This window comes from Oncorhynchus nerka, linkage group LG16, assembly GCF_034236695.1.
Source record: "Oncorhynchus nerka isolate Pitt River linkage group LG16, Oner_Uvic_2.0, whole genome shotgun sequence".
Lineage (NCBI taxonomy): Eukaryota > Metazoa > Chordata > Actinopteri > Salmoniformes > Salmonidae > Oncorhynchus > Oncorhynchus nerka.
The window spans coordinates 1032181-1052686 of record NC_088411.1 but is presented as its reverse complement, the minus strand read 5'-3'; the positions used below and the strand labels follow the sequence as shown (position 1 = coordinate 1052686).

The window sequence follows — 20506 nt, the reverse complement described above, 5'->3', positions numbered from 1 at the left end:
GGTTATTGTTAGTTCTTATTTAAAAATATATAGTTCCATTATTTTTCCTACATACTTTATCTGTTTTAGGTCATTTGAGGTTACACTGAAAACGTTTTATGTTCTGTTAAATGATGTTTTGGGCGGCAACAATTTAGTGCTAAATGAATATGGGGGAACACTGAGTGGGCTACACCACCAGAGATGTGTAGATAAGGATGTTCCAGAATCTGCCATGGTTCGCTTACATTCGGCCTCTTATCTGCTGACTGGTCCGTTGAAGCAGAATTCCCAGGACCTTTACTGGAATTTCAGTTTCCATACAAAACATTTCCACAAAGAGATTGGGCATCTGCTGGGGATATATTTAGGAAGTTCCTTGGCACTGTGCTCTCAGAGGCCAGACTGCTCGACTTCAAGTCAAACAAAGTCAATGTCAACTGGACAAGCAGTCTGGGCCCAGATTTCATCATTAGAACCTTCGTAAGGGGCATAATTAAATATCTTGGCTGTTTCCCCACAACCATCATTACTTAAGTTGCACCACTCATAGAACATTGCCTCCATCGTTAGACATGTTTTTTTTTTACCTACATAAAGAAGATCTCCGATAAACATTGAATCAAATAAACATCCGTCTCACTGCCGATAACTTCACAACAAAGTTGACTACAGATACTGTGCACTCGGAAAGTATTCAGACCTTTTTCAACATTGTTATTTTACAGCCTTATTCTAAAATGGATAACATTGGTTTTCCCATCATCAAATCTAAACACAATACCCCATTTATGACAAAGCAAAAAAAGGATTAGAAATGTTTGCAAATGTATTATAAAAATAAATAAAAAACAGAAATATCATTTACATAAGTATTCAGACTCTTTACTAGGTACTTTGTTGAAGCACCATTGGCAAGTCTTCTTGGGTATGAAGCTACAAGCGTGGCACACCTGCATTTGGGGAGTTTCTCCCATTCTTCTCTGCGATCCTCTCAAGCGCTGTCAGGTTGGATGGGGAGCGTCGCTGCACAGCTATTTTCAGATCTCTCCAGAGATGGTCAAGCGGGTTCAAGTCCGGGCTCCAGCTGCGCCACTCAAGGAAATTCAGAGACTTGTCCGAAGCCACTCCTGCATTGTCTTGGTTGTGTGCTTAGGGTCGTTGTCCTGTTGGAAGGTGAACCTTCTCCCCAGTCTGAGGTCCTGAGCGCTCTGGAGCAGGTTTTCATCAAGGATATCTCTGTTCATCTTTCCCTCGATCTGGACTAGTCTCCCAGTCCCTGCCACTGAAAAACATCCCCAAACCTACGACCACCATAGGGATGGTATTGGCCAGGTTTCCTCCAGACATGACGCTTGGCATTCGGGCCAAAGAGTCCAATCTTGGGTTCATCAGACCAAATAATCTCATTTTTCCATGGTCTGAGAATCCTTTAGGTGCCTTTTGGCAAACTCCAAGTGGGCAGTCATGTGCCTTTTACTGATTAGTGTCTTCCATCTGGCCACTCTACCATTAAGGCCTGATTGGTGGAGTGCTGCGGAGACGATTGTCCTCCTCGAAGGTTCTCCCATCCACAGTGGAACTCTGCAGCTCTTTCAGACTGACCATCGGGTTCCTGGTCACCTCCCCGAAAAAGGCCTTTCTCCCCTGATTGCTCAGTTTGGCCAGCTCTGTCTTGGTGGTTCCAAACCTCTTCCATTTAAGAATGATCGAGGCCACTATGTTCTTGGGGACCTTAAAAGCTGCATAAATGTTCTGGTACCTGTTGAATTTATTATGGATTTATTATGGATAAATGAATAAACAATATCCCCATTTTAAATTGAATTGTATCTAGGTAAACTTATACTCTGTATGTTTAATAGACAATATGAGTTCATAAGAAGAAATTGTGTGACAGGACAAAGAGTAATAAAATGTTAATGAACACCATTCCAACTGGGCAGGAACAAATGAGTTGTGGACTGTGTAAACACAAGTTCTTTAGCCTATGGTTGACCTAACCTGAAACTTAGCTCTGGGGTTTTTAGATAAGGCAGTGAGTGCATTCCTAGGGTTTCTGTTAATTAAAACTGTCAGTTCAGTGGTGATCGATAATGTTGAGGGGTCAAAAGTTATCTGGGAGTGTGTTAGTAAGTTAGAATGAACTTTTCACCTTACTTTGTCCTGTCGAGAGGAGGGGGTTCGGTTAAGGCAGTGAAATGACGTCATGATCTGTATTTAAACTGATGCATGTGTTTGAGTGGTAGCACGCTCCGAGAATAAATTCTATTACCTATTATTTAAAGATTGGTCTGAGTCTATTTTATGCAAACAAGAAATCTTACAAATTCTCATAAAATAGATTAAGGGCTTTCAATTGATGAAATCACATTGTCATAATTAAATTATATTAACAGTACCCTTCCCCAGATCTGTGCCTCAACATTGGGACAATTCCCAATTCCTGTTTTTTGCTCTGACATGCACTGTTGATTGTGGGACCTTATATATACACACAGGTGTGTGTCTTTCCAAATTATGTCCAGTCAATTGAATTTACCACAGGTGGACTCCAATCAAGTTATAGAAACATCTCAAGGATGATCAATGGAAACAGGATGCACCGGAGCTCAATTTCGAGTCTCACAGCAAAGGGTCTGAATTTTTTTTTTATATACACTGCTCAAAAAAAATAAAGGGAACACTTAAACAACAATGTAACTCCAAGTCAATCACACTTCTGTGAAATCAAACTGTCCACTTAGGAAGCAACACTGATTGACAATAAATTTCACATGCTGTTGTGCAAATGGAATAGACAACAGGTGGAAATTATAGGTAATTAGCAAGACACCCCCCAATAAAGGAGTGGTTCTGCAGGTGGGGACCACAGACCACTTCTCAGTTCCTATGCTTCCTGGCTGATGTTTTGGTCACTTTTGAATGCTTGCGGTGCTTTCACTCTAGTGGTAGCATGAGACGGAGTCTACAACCCACACAAGTCGCTCAGGTAGTGCAGCTCATCCAGGATGGGACATCAATGCGAGCTGTGGCAAGAAGGTTTGCTGTGTCTGTCAGCGTAGTGTCCAGAGCATGGAGGCGCTACCAGGAGACAGGCCAGTACATCAGGAGACGTGGAGGAGGCCGTATGAAGGCAACAACCCAGCAGCAGGACCGCTACCTCCGCCTTTGTGCAAGGAGGAGCACTGCCAGAGCCCTCCAGCAGGCCCTCCACCAGTGTCTGCTCAAACGGTCAGAAACAGACTCCATGAGGGTGGTATGAGGGCCCGACGTCCACAGGTGGGGGTTGTGCTTACAGCCCAACACCGTGCAGGACGTTTGGCATTTGCCAGAGAACACCAAGATTGGCAAATTCGCTACTGGCGCCCTGTGCTCTTCACAGATGAAAGCAGGTTCACACTGAGCACGTGACAGACGTGACAGAGTCTGGAGACGCCGTGGAGAACGTTATGCTGCCTGCAACATCCTCCAGCATGACCGGTTTGGCGGTCGGTCAGTCATGGTGTGGGGTGGCATTTCTTTGGGGGGCCGCACAGCCCTCCATGTGCTCGCCAGAGGTAGCCTGCCATTAGGTACCGAGATGAGATCCTCAGACCCCTTGTGAGACCATATGCTGGTGCGGTTGGCCCAGGGTTCCTCCTAATGCAAGACAATGCTCGACCTCATGTAGCTGGAGTGTGTCAGCAGTTCCTGCAAGAGGAAGGCATTGATGCTATGGACTGGCCCACCCGTTCCCCAGACCTGAATCCAATTGAGCACATCTGGGACATCATGTCTCGCTCCATCCACCAAAGCCACGTTGCACCACAGACTGTCCAGGAGTTGGCGGATGCTTTTGTCCAGGTCTGGGAGGAGGTCCCTCAGGAGACCATCCGCCACCTCATCAGGTGCATGCCCAGGCGTTATAGGGAGGTCATACAGGCACGTGGAGGCCACACACACTACTGAGCCTCATTTTGACTTGTTTTAAGTTGGATCAGCCTGTAGTATGGTTTTCCACTTTAATTTTGAGTGTGACTCCAAATCCAGACCTCCATGGGTTGATAAATTTGATTTCCATTGATAATTTTTGTGTGATTTTGTTGTCAGCACATTCAACTATGTAAAGAAAAAAGTATTTAATAAGAATATTTCATTCATTCAGGATGTGTTATTTTAGTGTTCCCTTAATTTTTTTGAGCAGTGTACATTTGCAGAGATTTCAACAAAAATATGTCTTTGCTTTGTCATTATGGACTATTGTGTGTAGACTGATAAGGACAATAATTAATTCAATTTAGAATGAGGCTGTAACGTAACAAAATGTGGAAAAGTGAAGGGGTCTGAATACCATTCAAAAATGCTATGTACATAGTTGCCAATGTTTTTGCAATTGTTACAAACAAGCGAAGAATAAAAGATGCTTCAAATGAAAACAGAGATGACTGCATTAAAATATAAATAGCCTATAGTATAGGCTGAGCCTATATTTAAAAAATATTGAAATCAATTCCATGTTCATTCATTAAAAAGCAAATTACGGACTCCTCTTTGAATCTGCGCATTTCTCCAAAGTTCAGTTGGCCGGAGTCTGTCAGGACCTAGGATCAATGGAGACACTCAAGTTTTTTAAACCTGTATCTCTTGACACAATCATGAAAACAGTAGTGGCCTCTAAACCGTCAAGCTGCATACTGGACCCTATTCCAATTAAACTACTGAAAGAGCTACTTCCTGTGCGTGGCCCTCATATGTTGAACATAATAAATGTCTCTCTATCCACCGGATGTGTACCAAACTCACTAAAAGTGGCAGAAATAAAGACTCTTGAAAAAGCCAAACCTTGACCAGGAAAATGTTTTTAAAAACTTATCGGCCTATATAGATTCTCCCATTCATCAAAAAATATATATGTAAAAGCGGTTGCGCAGCAACTCACTGCCTTCCTGAAGACAACTAACGTATACTAAACACTTCAGTCTGGTTTTAGACCTTAGTGTCAAAAGCAGCACTAAGGTCAAGGAGCACTATCGATCACCACATTCTTTTGGAGAGATTGGAAACCCTAACTGGTCTACACGGACAAGTTCTTGCCTGGTTTAGATCTTATCTGTCTGAAAGATATCTGTTTGTCTCCGTGGATGGTTTATCCTCTGACAAATCAGGATTCCGTTTTAGGACCCATATTGTTTTCACTATATATTCTACCTCAGTGATGTCATTCGGAAAACATCAACTTTCACTGCTATGCGGACGACACACAGCTGTACATTTCGATGAAAGATGTTGAAGCCCTAAAATTGTTTCCCTGGAAGCCTCTGTTTCAGACATACGGAAGTGGACGGCGGCAAATCATTTACTTTTAAACTCGGACAAAACAGAGATGCTAGTTCTAGGTCCCAAGAAACAAAGAGATCTGCTGTTGGATCTGACAATTAATCTTGATGGATGTACAGTCGTCTAAAATAAAACAGAAGGACTTCAGCGTTACTCTTGACAATGATCTCTTTTGACGAACATATGAAGAATATTTCAAAGACAGCTCCCCCCCCCCATCTTTGTAAAAGTTTTGTCCCAAAATTATGCAGAAATCCCTGTTTTTGTCACTTCTAGATTAGTGCAATGCTCTATTCTCCGGCTACCCAGATAAAGCACTAAATAAACTTAGAGCTAAACACGGCTGCTAGAATCTTGACTAGAACCAAACAATTTAATCATATTACTCCAGTGCTTGCCTTTCTACACTGGCTTCCTGTTAAGGCTTGGGCTCATTTCAAGGTATTACTTCGAACTTACAAAGCATTACATGGGCTTGCTCCTACCTATCACACCTGCCGTACATATCTATAAGTACGCTATGGTCACAAGACGCAGGCCTCCTTATTGTGCCTAGAATTTCTAAGCAAACAGCTGGAGGCAGGGCTTTCTCCTATAGAACTCAATTGTCATGGAATGGTCTGCCTATCCACGTGAAAGAAGCAGACTCGGTCGACCTTTAAGTCTTTACTGAAGACTCATCTCTTCAGTAGATCCTATGATTGAGTGTAGTCTGGCCCAGGGGTGCGAAGGTGAATGGCAAGGCACTGGAGCAAAGAACTGCCCTTGCGGTCTCTGCCTGGCCGGCTCCACTGGGATTCTCTGCCTCTGACCCGATTACAGGGGCTTACTAGTGCTCTTCCATGTCGTACCTAGGAGGGGTGCGTCACTTGAGTCAGACGTGATCTTCCTGTCTGGTTTTGCACCCCCTCGGGCTTCTGCGGTGGGGGATATCTTCGTGGGCTATACTCAGCCTGGTCTCAGGGTAATAACTTGGTGGTCTGAAGATATCCCTCTAGGGGTGTGGGGGCTGTACTTTGGCAGAGTGGGTGGGGTTATACCCTGCCTGGTTGACCCTGTACAAGGGATGGGGCCACAGTGTCCCCTGACCCACCCCTGTCTCAGCCTCCAGTATCTATGCTGCAATAGTGCCCCTGTGCCGGTGGGCTAGGGTCAGTCTGTTATATTCTCCTGTCTTATCTGTTGTCCTGTCTGAATTGAAGTATGCTCCCTCTAATTCTCTCTCCCTCCCCTACCTGGAGGACCTGAGCCCTAAGACTATGCCTCAGGACTACCTGGCCTGATGACTCCTCGCTGTCGCCAGTCCACCTGGTTGTGCTGCTGCTCCAGTTTAAACTGTTCTGCCTGCGGCTATTGAACCCTGACCTGTTCACCAGAAGTGCTACATTATACCGGACCTGCTGTTTCCACACTCTCTCTACAGCATCTGCTCTCTCAAAAAGCCAATTGTCATTTACTCCTAGGACCATCTACAACACGCTGGTCACCTATGAACATCTTGAAAAACAATCTGGCCTTAATGGCCATGTACTCTTATAATCTCAACCTGGCACAGCCAGAAGAGGCCACCCCTCGAGCCTGGTTCCACTCTAGGTTTCTTCCTAGGGAGTTTTTCCTAGCCACTGTGCTTCTACATCTGCAATGCTTGCTGTTTGGGGTTTTAGGCTGGGTTTCTGTATAACACTTTGTCACATCTACTGATGTAAAAGGGGCTTTATAAATACATTTGATTGATTCAATTGAGTTATATTTTCCTAGTTGTAGGCTACAGTCTGTATTTTTTCCCTCAATGTATTTAATGATGTGTAATAACATGGGAGCAATGATGTACCACATCTGCGATTTAGTGCATTAACATATTTGCAGCCATACAGTATATACTGAACAAAAATATTAATGCAACATGTAAAGAGTTGGTCTTATGTTTCATGAAATTAAATAAAAGATCCCAGATATTTTCCAAATGCAGAAAAAGCTTATTTCACTCTGCGATCAGCCATCCGGACAGCTAATGAAACGGAGGAGTATTTCTGTCTGCAATACAGCCCATTTGAGGAGAAAAACTCATTATGATTGGCTAGGCCTGGTTGCTAGCTAGCATTAAACTTATCTTATAAAAAAAACAATCAATCATAATCACTAGTTAACTACACATGGTTGATGATATTACTAGATATTATCTAGCGTGTCCTGCGTTGCATATAATCTGACTGAGCATACAAGTATCTGACTGAGTGGTGGTAGGCAGAAGCAGGCGCGTAAACATTCATTCAAACAGCACTTTCATGCGTTTTGCCAGCAGCTCTTCGTTGTGCGTGCATTGCGCTGTTTATGACTTCAAGCCTATCAACTCCCGAGATGAGGCTGGTGTAACCGAAGTGAAATGGCTAGCTAGTTAGCGCGCGCTACTAGTGTTTCAAACGTCACTCACTTTGAGCCTTCTAGTAGTTGTTCCCCTTGCTCTGCATGAGTAACGCTGCTTCGGTGGTGGCTGTTGTCGTTGTGTTGCTGGTTCGAGCCCAGGGAGGAGCGAGGAGAGGGACGGAAGCTATACTGTTACACTGGCAATACTAAAGTGCCTATAAGAACATCCAATAGTCAAAGGTTAATGAAATACAAATGGTATAGAGGGAAATATTCCTATAATAACTACAACCTAAAACTTCTTACCTGGGAATATTGAAGACTCATGTTAAAAGGAACCACCAGCTTTCATATGTTCTCATGTTCTGAGCAAGGAACTGAAACGTTAGCTTTCTTACATAGCACATATTGCACTTTTACTTTCTTCTCCAATACTTTGTTTTTGCATTATTTAAACCAAATTGAACATGTTGTTTCATTATTTACTTGAGGCTAAATTGATTTATGATGTATTATATTAAGTTAAAATAAGTGTTCATTCAGTATTGTTGTAGTGGTCATCGGCATCGGCTTTTTTGGTCCTCCAATAAATCGGTATCGGCGTTGAAAAATCATAATCGGTCGACCTCTAGCACAAACCCACCGTTGCTGGACCAGACAGGACTGGCAAAAAGTGCTCTTCACTGCTAAGTCACCGTTTTGTCTCACCAGGGGTGATGGTCTGATTCGCATTTATCGTCGAAGGAATGAGCGTTACACTGAGCCCTGTACTCTGGAGCGGGATCGATTTGGAGGTGGAGGGTCCGTCATGGTCTGGGGCAGTGTGTCACAGCATCACCGGATTGAGCTTGTTGTCATTGCAGGCAATCTCAATGCTGTGCGTTACAGAATACATCCTCCTCCCTCATGTGGTACCCTTCCTGCAGGCTCATCCTGACATGACCCTCCAGCATGGCAATGTCAACAGCCATACTGCTCGTTCTGTGAGTGATTTCCTGCAACGTCAGTGTTCTGCCACGGCCAGCGAAGAGCCCGGATCTCAATCCCATTGAGCACGTCTGGGACCTGTTGGATCAGCGGGTCAGGGCAAGGACGATTCCCCCCCCAAAAATTCCGGGAACTTGCAGGTATCTTGGTTGAAGAGTGGGGCAACATCTCACAACAAGAACTGTCAAATCTGGTGCAGTCCATGAGGAGGAGATGCACTGCAGTACTTAATGCAGCTGGTGGCCACACCAGATACTGACTGTTACTTTTTGACCCCACCTTTGTTCAGAGACACATTATTACATTTCTGTTAGTCACATGTCTGCGGAACTTGTTCAGTTGGTCTCAGTTGTTGAATCTTGTTATGTTCATACAAATATTTACACATGTATAAACGCAGTTGACAGTGAGGACGTTTCTTTTTTTGCTGAGTTTACAAGGGGTACCGGTACCGAATCAATGTGAGGGGGTACAGGTGAGTCGAGGAAATCCATAGATTAGGGCCTACAGCATTTATTTCTTTTGACTGATTTCCTTATATGAACAGTAAAATCGTTGAAATTGTTGCATGTTGCATTTATATTTTTGTTCAGTATATACAGTACCAGTAAAAAGTTTAGACACCCCTACTCATTTCATGTTTTTTCTTTATTTGTTACATTGTAGAATAATAGTGAAGACATCAAAACTATAAATAACACATATGGAACTATGTAGTAACCAAAAAAAGTGTTAAATCAAAATATATTTTATATTTGAGATTCTTCAAAGCAGCCACCCTTTGCCTTGATAACAGCTTGGCACACTTTGCATTCTCTCAACTAGCTTCATGGTGTAGGTCACCTGGAATGCATTTCAATTAACATGTGTGCCTTGTTAAAAGTTCATTTGTGAAATGTCCTTCCTTCCAAATGCATTTGAGCCAATCAGTTGTGTTGTGACAAGGTAGGGGTGGTATACAGAAGATAGCCCTATTTTGTAAAAAAGCCAAGTCCATATTATGGCAAGAACAGCTCAAATAAGCAAAGAGAAATGACAGCCCATCATTACTTAAAAGACATGAAGGTCAGTCAATGTGGAACCAAAAAGCGCTGATGAAACTGGCTCTCATGAGGACTGCCACAGGAAAGGAAGACCCAGAGTTACCATTGCTGCAGAGGTTAAGTTCATTAGAGCTACCAGCCTCAGAAATTGCAGAACAAAAATGCATCACAGAATCCAAGTAACAGACATCTCAACATCAACTGTTCAGAGGAGACTGCGTGAATCAGGCCTTCATGGTTGAATTGCTGCAAAGAAACCACTACTAAAAAGGACACCAATAAAGAAGAGACTTGCGTGGACCAAGAAAAACATGAGCAATGGACATTAGACCGGTTTAAATCTGTCCTTTGGTTTGATGAGTCCAAATTTGAGATTTTTGGTTCCAACCACCGTGTCTTTGTGAGAGTAGGTGAACGGATGATCTCTGTATGTGTAGTTCCCACCGTGAAGCATGGAGGATGAGGTGTGAAGGGCGGCAGGGTAGCCTAGTGGTTAGAGCGTTGGACTAGTAACCGAAAGGTTGCAAGTTCGAATCCCCGAGCTGACAAGGTACAAATCTGTCGTTCTGCGCCAGAACAGGCAGTTAACCCACTGTTCCTAGGCCGTCATTGAAAATAAGAATTTGTTCTTAACTGCCTTGCCTAGTAAAATAAGGGTAAAATAGGTCCTTTGCTGGTGACACTGTGATTTATTTAGAATTCATGGCACACTTAACCAGCATGGCTACCACAGCATTCTGCAGCGATACACCATCCCATCTGGTTTGCGCTTTGTGGGACTATCATTTGTTTTTCAACAGGACAATAACCCAACACACCTCCAGGCTGTGTAAGGGCTATTTGACCAAGAAGGATGATGGAGTGCTGCAACAGATGACCTTGCCTCCACAATCACCCGACTTCAACCCAATTGAGATGGTTTGGGATGAGTTGGACCGCAGAGTGAAGGAAAAGTGTGGGAAATCCATCAAGACTGTTGGAAAAGCATTCCAGGTGAAGCTGGTTGAGAGAATGCCAAGAGTGTGCAAAGCTGTCAAGGCAAAGGGTGGCTACTCGGAAGAATATAAAATATATTTTGATTTGTTTAACACTTTCTTGGTTATTACATGAGACCCATTGCAGGATGTCAACTTATTTGTTTATTTGTGCAGATACAAATATTGGAGAGGCCACCTAGAAAATAAGATCTGTTGGTAAGCTATATTCCTAATATTCAGGAAACTATAGATCCTGAAGTCTGGTTCTCTGCCATTACCATAACATTATAAATACTTTCCATAAGCCTAAAAGTCTAAAACATGGCCCTGTAAGCTAAAATTCAGCCCAATGCTATTACTCCTATATATCAAACAGCTCAAGGTTGTCAGCAATAAGCCAAGTCAACAAACAGGTCACTGACCATCTCGAATCCCACCGTACCTTCTCCGCTATGCAATCTGGTTTCCGAGCCGGTCACGGGTGCACCTCAGCCACACTCAAGGTACTAAATGACATCATAACCGCCATCGATAAAAGACAGTACTGTGCAGCCGTCTTCATCGACCTTGCCAAGGCTTTCGACTCTGTCAATCACCATATTCTTATCGGCAGACTCAGTAGCCTCGGCTTTTCGGATGACTGCCTTGCCTGGTTCACCAATTACTTTGCAGACAGAGTTCAGTGTGTCAAATCGGAGGGCATATTGTCCGGTCCTCTGGCAGTCTCTATGGGGGTGCCACAGGGTTCAATTCTCGGGCCGACTCTTTTCTCTGTGTATATCAATGATGTTGCTCTTGCTGCGGGCGATTCCCTGATCCACCTCTACGCAGACGGCACCATTCTATACACTTTCGGCCCGTCATTGGACACTGTGCTATCTAACCTCCAATCGAGCTTCAATGCCATACAACACTCCTTCCGTGGCCTCCAACTGCTCTTAAACGCTAGTAAAACCAAATGCATGCTTTTCAACCGATCGCTGCATGCACCCGCTTGCCCGACTAGCATCATCACACTGGATGGTTCCGATCTTGAATATGTGGACACCTATAAGTACCTAGGTGTCTGGCTAGACTGCAAACTCTCCTTCCAGACCCATATCAAACATCTCCAATCGAAAATCAAATCAAGAGTCGGCTTTCTATTCCGCAACAAAGCCTCCTTCACTCACGCTGCCAAGCTTACCCTAGTAAAACTGACTATCCTACCGATCCTCGACTTCGGCGATGTCATCTACAAAATGGCTTCCAACACTCTTCTCAGCAAACTGGATGCAGTTTATCACAGTGCCATCCGTTTTGTCACTAAAGCACCTTATACTACCCACCACTGCGACTTGTATGCTCTAGTCGGCTGGCCCTCGCTACATATTCGTCGCCAGACCCACTGGCTCCAGGTCATCTACAAGGCCATGCTAGGCAAAGCTCCGCCTTATCTCAGCTCACTGGTCACGATGGCAACACCCATCCGTAGCACGCGCTCCAGCAGGTGTATCTCATTGAGCATCCCCAAAGCCAACACCTCATTTGGCCGCCTTTCGTTCCAGTACTCTGCTGCCTGTGACTGGAACGAATTGCAAAAATCGCTGAAGTTGGAGACTTTTATCTCCCTCACCAACTTCAAACATAAGCTATCTGAGCAGCTAACCGATCGCTGCAGCTGTACATAATCTATTGGTAAATAGCACACCCATTTTCACCTACCTCATCTCCACAGTTTTTATTTATTTACTTTTTGCTCTTTTGCACACAAATATCTCTACCTGTACATGATCATCTGATCATTTATCACTCCAGTGTTAATCTGCAATATTGTAATTATTCGCCTACCTCATGTCTTTTGCACACATTGTATATAGACTCCCCTTTTTTTTCTCTACCGTGTTATTGACTTGTTAATTGTTTACTCCATGTGTAACTCTGTGTTGTCTGTTCACTCTGCTATGCTTTATCTTGGCCAGGTCGCAGTTGCAAATGAGAACCTGTTCTCAACTAGCCTACCTGGTTAAATAAAGGTGAAATAAAAAGTGTGAGTTGCACTTTTATGTAGTCAAAGTTTTTTTTATTATATTAACAAAATATTCGAGTGACCGCTCGAACAATGTCCTCAAAGATGGAAGGCAGGCGGAAGGAGGCGAGATCAGGTGGGATCACTCTAGCCAATGAGAGGGCAGATTTGTGTAAAGAACAGGCCATAGAGATAGATACAGGACTCATCTTTGTATCTGTGCTATTATAGTGTCTGTGACAGCATGGGCAGCACCATTGAGGATTATAAAGCAGTACATGTTCATATTCATTGGCTGACTGCTCCCAAATCATAGGAATCCCCACCCAGTTGACTACTTTTTAAAAAATGGTGGAGGCCCTCAATGGCAATGTCCATGTGAAAATGGGTTATATCCATGAGTCCTCTATCTACCTCTATGACAAAAGGCAAAACTCTGATATAAAGTCTGGGTTTTTTAAGTTGACAAAATGCCACGTGTCCACTTATATCAGAGCATTCGTAACAACCTGACCACTATGAAACATATTTTTTATCAAATAAGCCTCACGTAGAAAATTAGTGTTGACCAAATTCAACACGCTCTCATTGACCTACATACAAAAATATAAACCTCTCGCTTCACCTCTTTCTCTCAGATGTAGGCAAGAGGTGCTCAGGAAAACCGACTACAGGGTCATTTCAGCAAGCCATGTCACCCACCATCTCAGATTTTTTTAAATCATTTTTTTGTCGTTGTTAGAAACAGATAAGCACTCCGGCAACATTATTTTGCTGAATTATAATTTGACCTCTGAGAAATGAAGCTAACCCAAATTGACCATTTTAATTTGTAGGATTCATACATATAATATGCAATCATTATAGAATCTAACAACCGATTTGCCCAAAACTTTTTTTGAACAATGAGTAAGATATGAGGAATTCAAAGAAATGGTAAAAAGCCGCACATGGATATAGCATCAGGTCTGTGTCTAACGAGAACCCCCCCCCCAAAATATAATAATCTATAAGTAACATCATTGAGTTGTCCATAGACTGTTTATTCCTTTACATTGAGGGAGGGGGGACAACAAAAACAGGCAATATCTGGATGTTGGATGGGACATAAACCTAACAACTTCAATGACTAATTTCTCTGAACAGGAGAAAAATAAATCAAAGAATAAATTACACTGGATGAAGAAGCAATACTCCGACCCTCAGCTCCATACTACTTGTCAGACACAGACAAACTGACACTATATACTTTTTGTTGGGGTGGGATTGGTGTGGGATTTTGTCAATTTCTTTGGATTCTAAGTCATAGTTAGAAAAAAAGAGTCCAAATCAAATGTTAGTTACTATATTTATTGAATATTATATGAATCCCATAAATTAAAATAGCCAATTTGGGTGCAATTAGTTTCTTAGAGATCAAATTACATTTCAACAAAATAATGTTGAAGTAATGCTAATCGTATCTGTTTCTAACAACTACAAAATGATTTCAGAACAATCTGAGATGGTGGGTGTCAAAATCCTCTTTCTTCTATTTTTGGAGGTGGAACGACCCTACAACTGTTCAGAATCATTTCACTGTATTGTCAGAAAAGCATTTGGGAGAATTCTACTAGAATCAAATCTGTCCATACTCAAGTCAAACAGGAATAGGCCTACTATTACATAAAAAAATGCCTCCCATCCACACGTCCCCACCCTGACATTAGATGGGGGTGTCAGAAACCACATGCAAAGTTGCATGCAGCTGCAGCAGAGGACAAGCACAGAGGGCCAGGGAAGTGAGTGACTTCAAAACTCTACCACATTCACCTTCCCAAACGACACACCATACTTGGCATCAACCCACTGAAACCACTCAGGATGCAAAATAGCCTAGGGCGATCTGTTTGTTCAGATGATGCTTTTCACTGTGATTCTCTGGGTGGAACCCCATTCACACACAGCATGGCTCATAGAATTACCAGTCTGACAAAGACAACATCTCAGAGGAATGACCCTCAGTGTCCTGTCAGAACAGGTTCCAATAGGAAACAATGCCCATTGTTCTGTCTGACCTGCAGTGGATGAATGGTCAAAATAATCAAATGTATGCAAACAAAACACGAGGAATAGTTCTCACATGATACTACATTCCTGTAGTAAAGGCCAAGAAATAAAACTGCTGTTCCTTGTTCCCACAGTGAAATGACAATGAATAACTGGGACATCTATGACAAACAAAGTTGCTCTGTTAGATGTACACGCCATAATAGAACGTTGATTCCATTCCAATTACACACTCATTCAATGGTAGCTTACGGGCTGTGGTACACTGGCGGTCTGACAAAACAAGCTAAACAACTCATACCATTTTCTCGTAAGGTGTGGTGTAAGAATGTAGCACTGCAAGTGCAACAGTTCATTTCAACAACGAACCTCTAAATAACATTGTAACTCTGACCTGTCAAAATGAGCAGCAAGCACTCAAGCACCTCCGGTGCTTGGAAACCACTCATACATTAGTCAGTCTCAGTCCTAAACACACGTGTCCAATCTAATGAAAATAAAACAAGTATCATTATTTAGGCTTAATGCTAACAAAAGCATACAAGGTAACATGATTTTTATGAACCACGCTGGTCCTTACAGTAGACTACAGCAGGCTAGGCTGCGCCTAATATATATATAGTCTCACTGACACTGCAAAGGTGAACGACCGTGGACGCCACTGCCTACCTGAGCTTTAGGTTAGCCATGAATTCCTCCAAAGAAACGCTGTCCAGAAGAACAAAGTCAGCCTTTCCAAACTCCAGACTCTCGTGTTCTGCCATGTTGTATTTTGGTCCCCCAAAAAATATCGGGTCAGAGGAAAATATCGATATATTTTTTGATAAAAGAAAACTTCACTGTTTTGAAGCGAAGTGCTCCTCCGCCACACCAGGTAAACGATGGTGAGCTCGTCAGTCCACCGATTCAAGCGCTAAATGATCGATGAGCATGGTCTTCGTTCGTCTAATCAGCAGTATGCGTCATACATTGTTATTTTTTTCTTTCATTTTGAGTAAGCTGAACAAATAAGCACGCTAGGAAACGACACAAAACAGCCAAACTAAACCAATAGCAAAACGTATATCAATTTTTTCTTCTTCTCATTACTCTACCCGGTTTGAAAAAGTAATGGTTATTCCAGAATATGTATTCACATCCAGACAGACTTGTTGCTTTCGGCGAGAAGATATGGTTACACTAACGCCTATCCATAGAGCCCTTTCCTTGAATTTCTCGTCTCGACTTTATACATACGAATAGAATCCCACCCGCCTCCCGACGCTCCTCCTTCTGAACGTGTCGGGTGTGTAAGTTTGAAAATATTACACAAATCCCCCAAGACCAATACTGAACAGTTTAGTACATTTCTCGGGGATGGCGAGTCATTTTGACGAGTTCTCCAAAGAAAATTCAGGTACGGTCATGGCCTCAAATGATGCCCTATAATGATACCATATAAGGAAACATTCATTGCCTACAATTTATCTTACATGCAGGCCTACCATTTGTGACATTGGGTACTTTGTGTGTGTCAAAAAATAATAAGATGTAAAAAGACATAGGCTAATAAAGATATAACAAATTGTTAAACTAACTCAACTCCCTGTCACAGAATTTGGACCACTATCTGACCATGTATATGATGAGGATGAACATATGACAAAAACACTTCTAGTTTCTTGGAAGTAGGCCTACTGAACCCTGCCAAACTCAAACTCAATACATAGGTTTACGAGAGACAGCTGATGCTGCGGTACAATCTGGTTTATCACTTCACTGATGCTGCTGCAATCTGCCTACTAATGGCAATTGTACACGCTAGTCTGCCATCTTGTGTTTCAGAGAGGTATTAATTTATAATATATCTTACTACTGTACTGTAATCGTATTGAAATGCAGAAGGCCTGTCTTAGTGATATACAGTATCAACTAACACGTCATTTTACTCTGAACGTCACAGTCCGGAAGTATTTTTACTGGTGCCTTTTGCCTCTCGGCAGTTCCACTGTAAAGGAATCCGATTGTTCACTTTAAAATGTTTGCCAAACAAAAACCACTCATTTAAAAGCTTAACAAACCAACTCTATGCACAATAACTACTTTGAACAATTGAACACAAAAATCTTCACAAAAACACATTTACTGGAATAACTGTGCAAATGCTAAGTTTGGTAGCAGAATTTGGGTAAAATCTCCCTCTGTTTTTTTATGCACTCACAGCTTTGAATTAAGATGAAAATATGTCTGCAGAAAGAATGGGGTGTCAGCTTTGACATGACACGTAGAGTTTGAAAAAAACACATGGTTTGGATATTGTACTAGAGTAGTCAAAGTGGATTTTACATCGGGAAACAGAATTACATCATGGGTCCCTGATCTGTACTATACAGAAATGCATAATTATGGATATTAATATTATTCTCTTTATGGTGATGTATCCTGAATAAGTACACAAAGGTAGAAATATGCAATATCCTTATTTTGCAGATTTGGTTATTCCACACACTGGCTATTATTGTATTGATCTCTGCTCCCAAACAAGACCACATTTGGTTGTTCCGGACCAGACCAAATCTGAAATAATCATAGACGTCTATGTTTCACAAGTTTGGACATCACAGTACAGTACAGCACAGCACAACACAGCACAGAGTAGAGTTCCTTACAGTACAGTAGATATGTTAAGTACAGTATAATACAGTACATTATACTCTACTGTACTTTACTGTACTGTTGTACTATACTTTTCTGTCCAAACTTATGAAACATAGACGTCTATAAATGGTTCTGCCAGGGAGGACTGGCCAAATTTCAAGTACTTTGTAGCATCCATGGATGTCCGGTGTCGGTCGGTGCTCAGTGGGTGAGGATTCTTGTTACAGTAAATGAAAGAGGGTAGGTATCATGGTGGTTGGTGTCAGTAATAGCCAGGAGAGGTGACATGAGTGGAGAGAGCGAGCGAGAGAGAGAGAGAGGGACTGAGAGGGAGGGGTTGTCCAAACTGTTTTCACAGTCTCACTGTGACCACCAGATGACAAAAAAAAGCAAATAAAAAAAGTTATTAGCGGAACATAACAGTATGCCAGTTGGAGGACAGTAGCAGGTGACCTAACTGTGGTTTATGACTACTACGATTTCCCATTGTAGCTAATTAAATTACAGTAATTCCTTTACCGATTTGGTTACAGAATTAAGAGTTTTAATCACATAGTAATTTATAAACAAACTTGGTATCAGTAAAAATACTTTAACGAATTGGTAGGTCTACCTCTACTTGTTACTACAGTCAACTTTCATTATCCTCCTTCCTCATGAGGGAGAGAAATGAGAAAATATCTTAAAGATGTGGGGTTTTGTAATGGAATTACAAGGCACAAGGCAATGTTTCTTACACTTTAAGAGGACAAATCATTTCTTCAAAACTAAATATGTCCTGATATTATACTGGACAAAAATATAAACACAACATGCAACAATTTCAACGATTTTACTGAGTTACAATTTATATTATTTATAGGAGGAAATCATTGAATTGAAATAAATTCATTAGGCCCTATGGATTTCACTTGTCCCAAATTTGAGCAAATTTATTTAGAGAAATAAGCTTTTTATGCGACTGGAACATTTCTGGGATCTTTTATTTCAGCTCATGAAACATGGGATCAACACTTTACATGTTGCATTTATATTTTTGTTCAGTGTAGTTTGCAGAGGACTTTACTTCAACATTATTGTGTTTTGATGTATGTCTAATACCTTTTAAGACTGTTTCTGGTAGATGTTTAAGACCCCTTCTCCACTTGTTTGGCCAGAAAACAAATCCTTTAAAGTTTCATCATCTAATATTCCAGGAATTCCTTAAATAATGTGTCTTTAACATTATAGTTTAGTTTTCTAATTTCTTATTTTTGAAGTAAAAATAGTTTTTGCATCACATATTTCCTATGGAATTCATTGCATTGCTCTCATCAAACTGGCCTTTCTTTTTGATACAACAATACAATACATGTAATTAATGAAGTATTTATTAAACATCTTGTTTTTAATGTTTATTAATCACTGTTTTCATTTCTCCTTTTTACATTGTGCATGACAAGTAATTTCTCCAAAAAGTGCTAAATAATTGTCCATATTAACATATGCAGCCTGGGAAACAAGGTTCATGAAGTCAATAACTTGCTTGTAACAGATGATATTCATATTCTGACTCTCTGAAACTCACTTAGATAATACCTTTGATGATACAGTGGAGGCAATAGATGGTTATATCATCTACCGAAAAGACAGAAATGCCAACGGAGGCGGTGTTGCGGCCAGAACCACATTCCTGTAAAGCTTGGAGACGATCTCATGTTAAATACTGTAGAAGTAATATGGCTACAGGTTAATCAGGTTAATTCTTGTGGGTAGCTGCTCTAGACCACCAAGTGCTAACAGTCAGTTTCTGGATGACGTGTGAAATGCTTGATAATGTATGTGATATCAACAGAGAAGTATATTTTCTGGGTGATTTAAATATTGACTGGCTCTCATCAAGCTACCCACTCAAGAAAAAAAACGTCAAACTGTAACCAGTGTCTGCAACTTGGTTCAGGTTGTCAGGCAACCTACCAGGGTATTTACAAACAGCACAGGAATGAAATCACCAACATGTATTGATCACATCTTTACTAATGCTGCAAACATGTAAAGCAGTATCCAAATCCATAGGATGTAGTGATCACAATATAGTAGCCATATCTAGGAAAACCAAAGTTCCAACGGCTGGGCCTAATATAGTGTCTAAGAGGTCATACAATAAGTTTTGTAGTGATTCATATGTTGATGATGTTAAGAATATTTGCTGGTCTGTGGTGTGTAATGAGGAGCAACCAGACGCATTTATGAAATTGCTTTCTCCAGTTACTAATAAAAATGCACCCATTAAGAAAATGACTGTAAAATCCCCTTGGATTGATGAGGAATTGAAAAATTGTATGCTTGAGAGGTATGAGGCAAAAGATATGGCAAATAAATCTGGCAGCCCAACTGATTGGCAAACGTACTTCAAATTAAGATTTTTTTTTACTAAACTAAATAAAAATAAACTATACTATGAAACAAAACTAAATTATACAAAGAGTGATAGTAAAAAGCTTTGGAGCACCTTAAATGACATTTTGGGAAAAAAGGTTAACTCGGCTCCATCATTCTTTGAATCCGATGGCTCATTCACCACAAAACCGACTGATATTGCCAACTACTTTAATTACTTTTTCATTGGCAGGAAAAACATACTTAGGTATGACATGCCAGCAACAAACGTTGACACTACACATCCAAGTACACTACCGGTCAAAAGTTTTAGAACACCTACTCATTCAAGGCTTTTTCTTTATTTTCACTATTTTATACATTGTAGAATAATAGGGAAGATATCCAAACTATGAAATATCACATATGGAATCATGTAGTAACAAATAAAAATATATTTGAGATTCTTCAAATAGACACCCTTTACCTTGACAGCTTTGCACATGCTTGGCATTCTCTCAACCTGCTTCACCTGGAATGCTTTTCCAAAAAGTCTTGAAGGAGTTCTCACATATGCTGAGCACTTGTTGGCTACTTTTCTTTCACTCTGTGGTCCGAATCATCCCAAACCATCTCAATTTGGTTGAGGTTGGGCGATTGCGGAGGCCAGGTCATATGATGCAGCACTCCATCACTCTCCTTCTTGGTCAAATAGCCTTTACACAACCTGGAGGTGTGTTGGGTAATTGCCCTGTTGTACCAGATGGGATGGTATATCACTGCAG

General features: G+C 41.4%; 1 protein-coding gene across 1 annotated transcript in view; it reads right to left on the bottom strand.

Moving 5' to 3' along the window:
• The window catches only part of LOC115143890 (unconventional myosin-Id), a 115063-nt gene extending 98982 nt beyond the window's left edge, over positions 1-16081 (bottom strand). The window contains exon 1 of the mRNA XM_029684335.2: positions 15396-16081. Within this exon, the coding sequence (XP_029540195.1) occupies positions 15396-15490 (95 nt within the window). The 5' untranslated portion in view covers positions 15491-16081. The remainder of the gene's footprint in view (positions 1-15395) is intronic.
• Positions 16082-20506: the final 4425 nt, after the last annotated feature.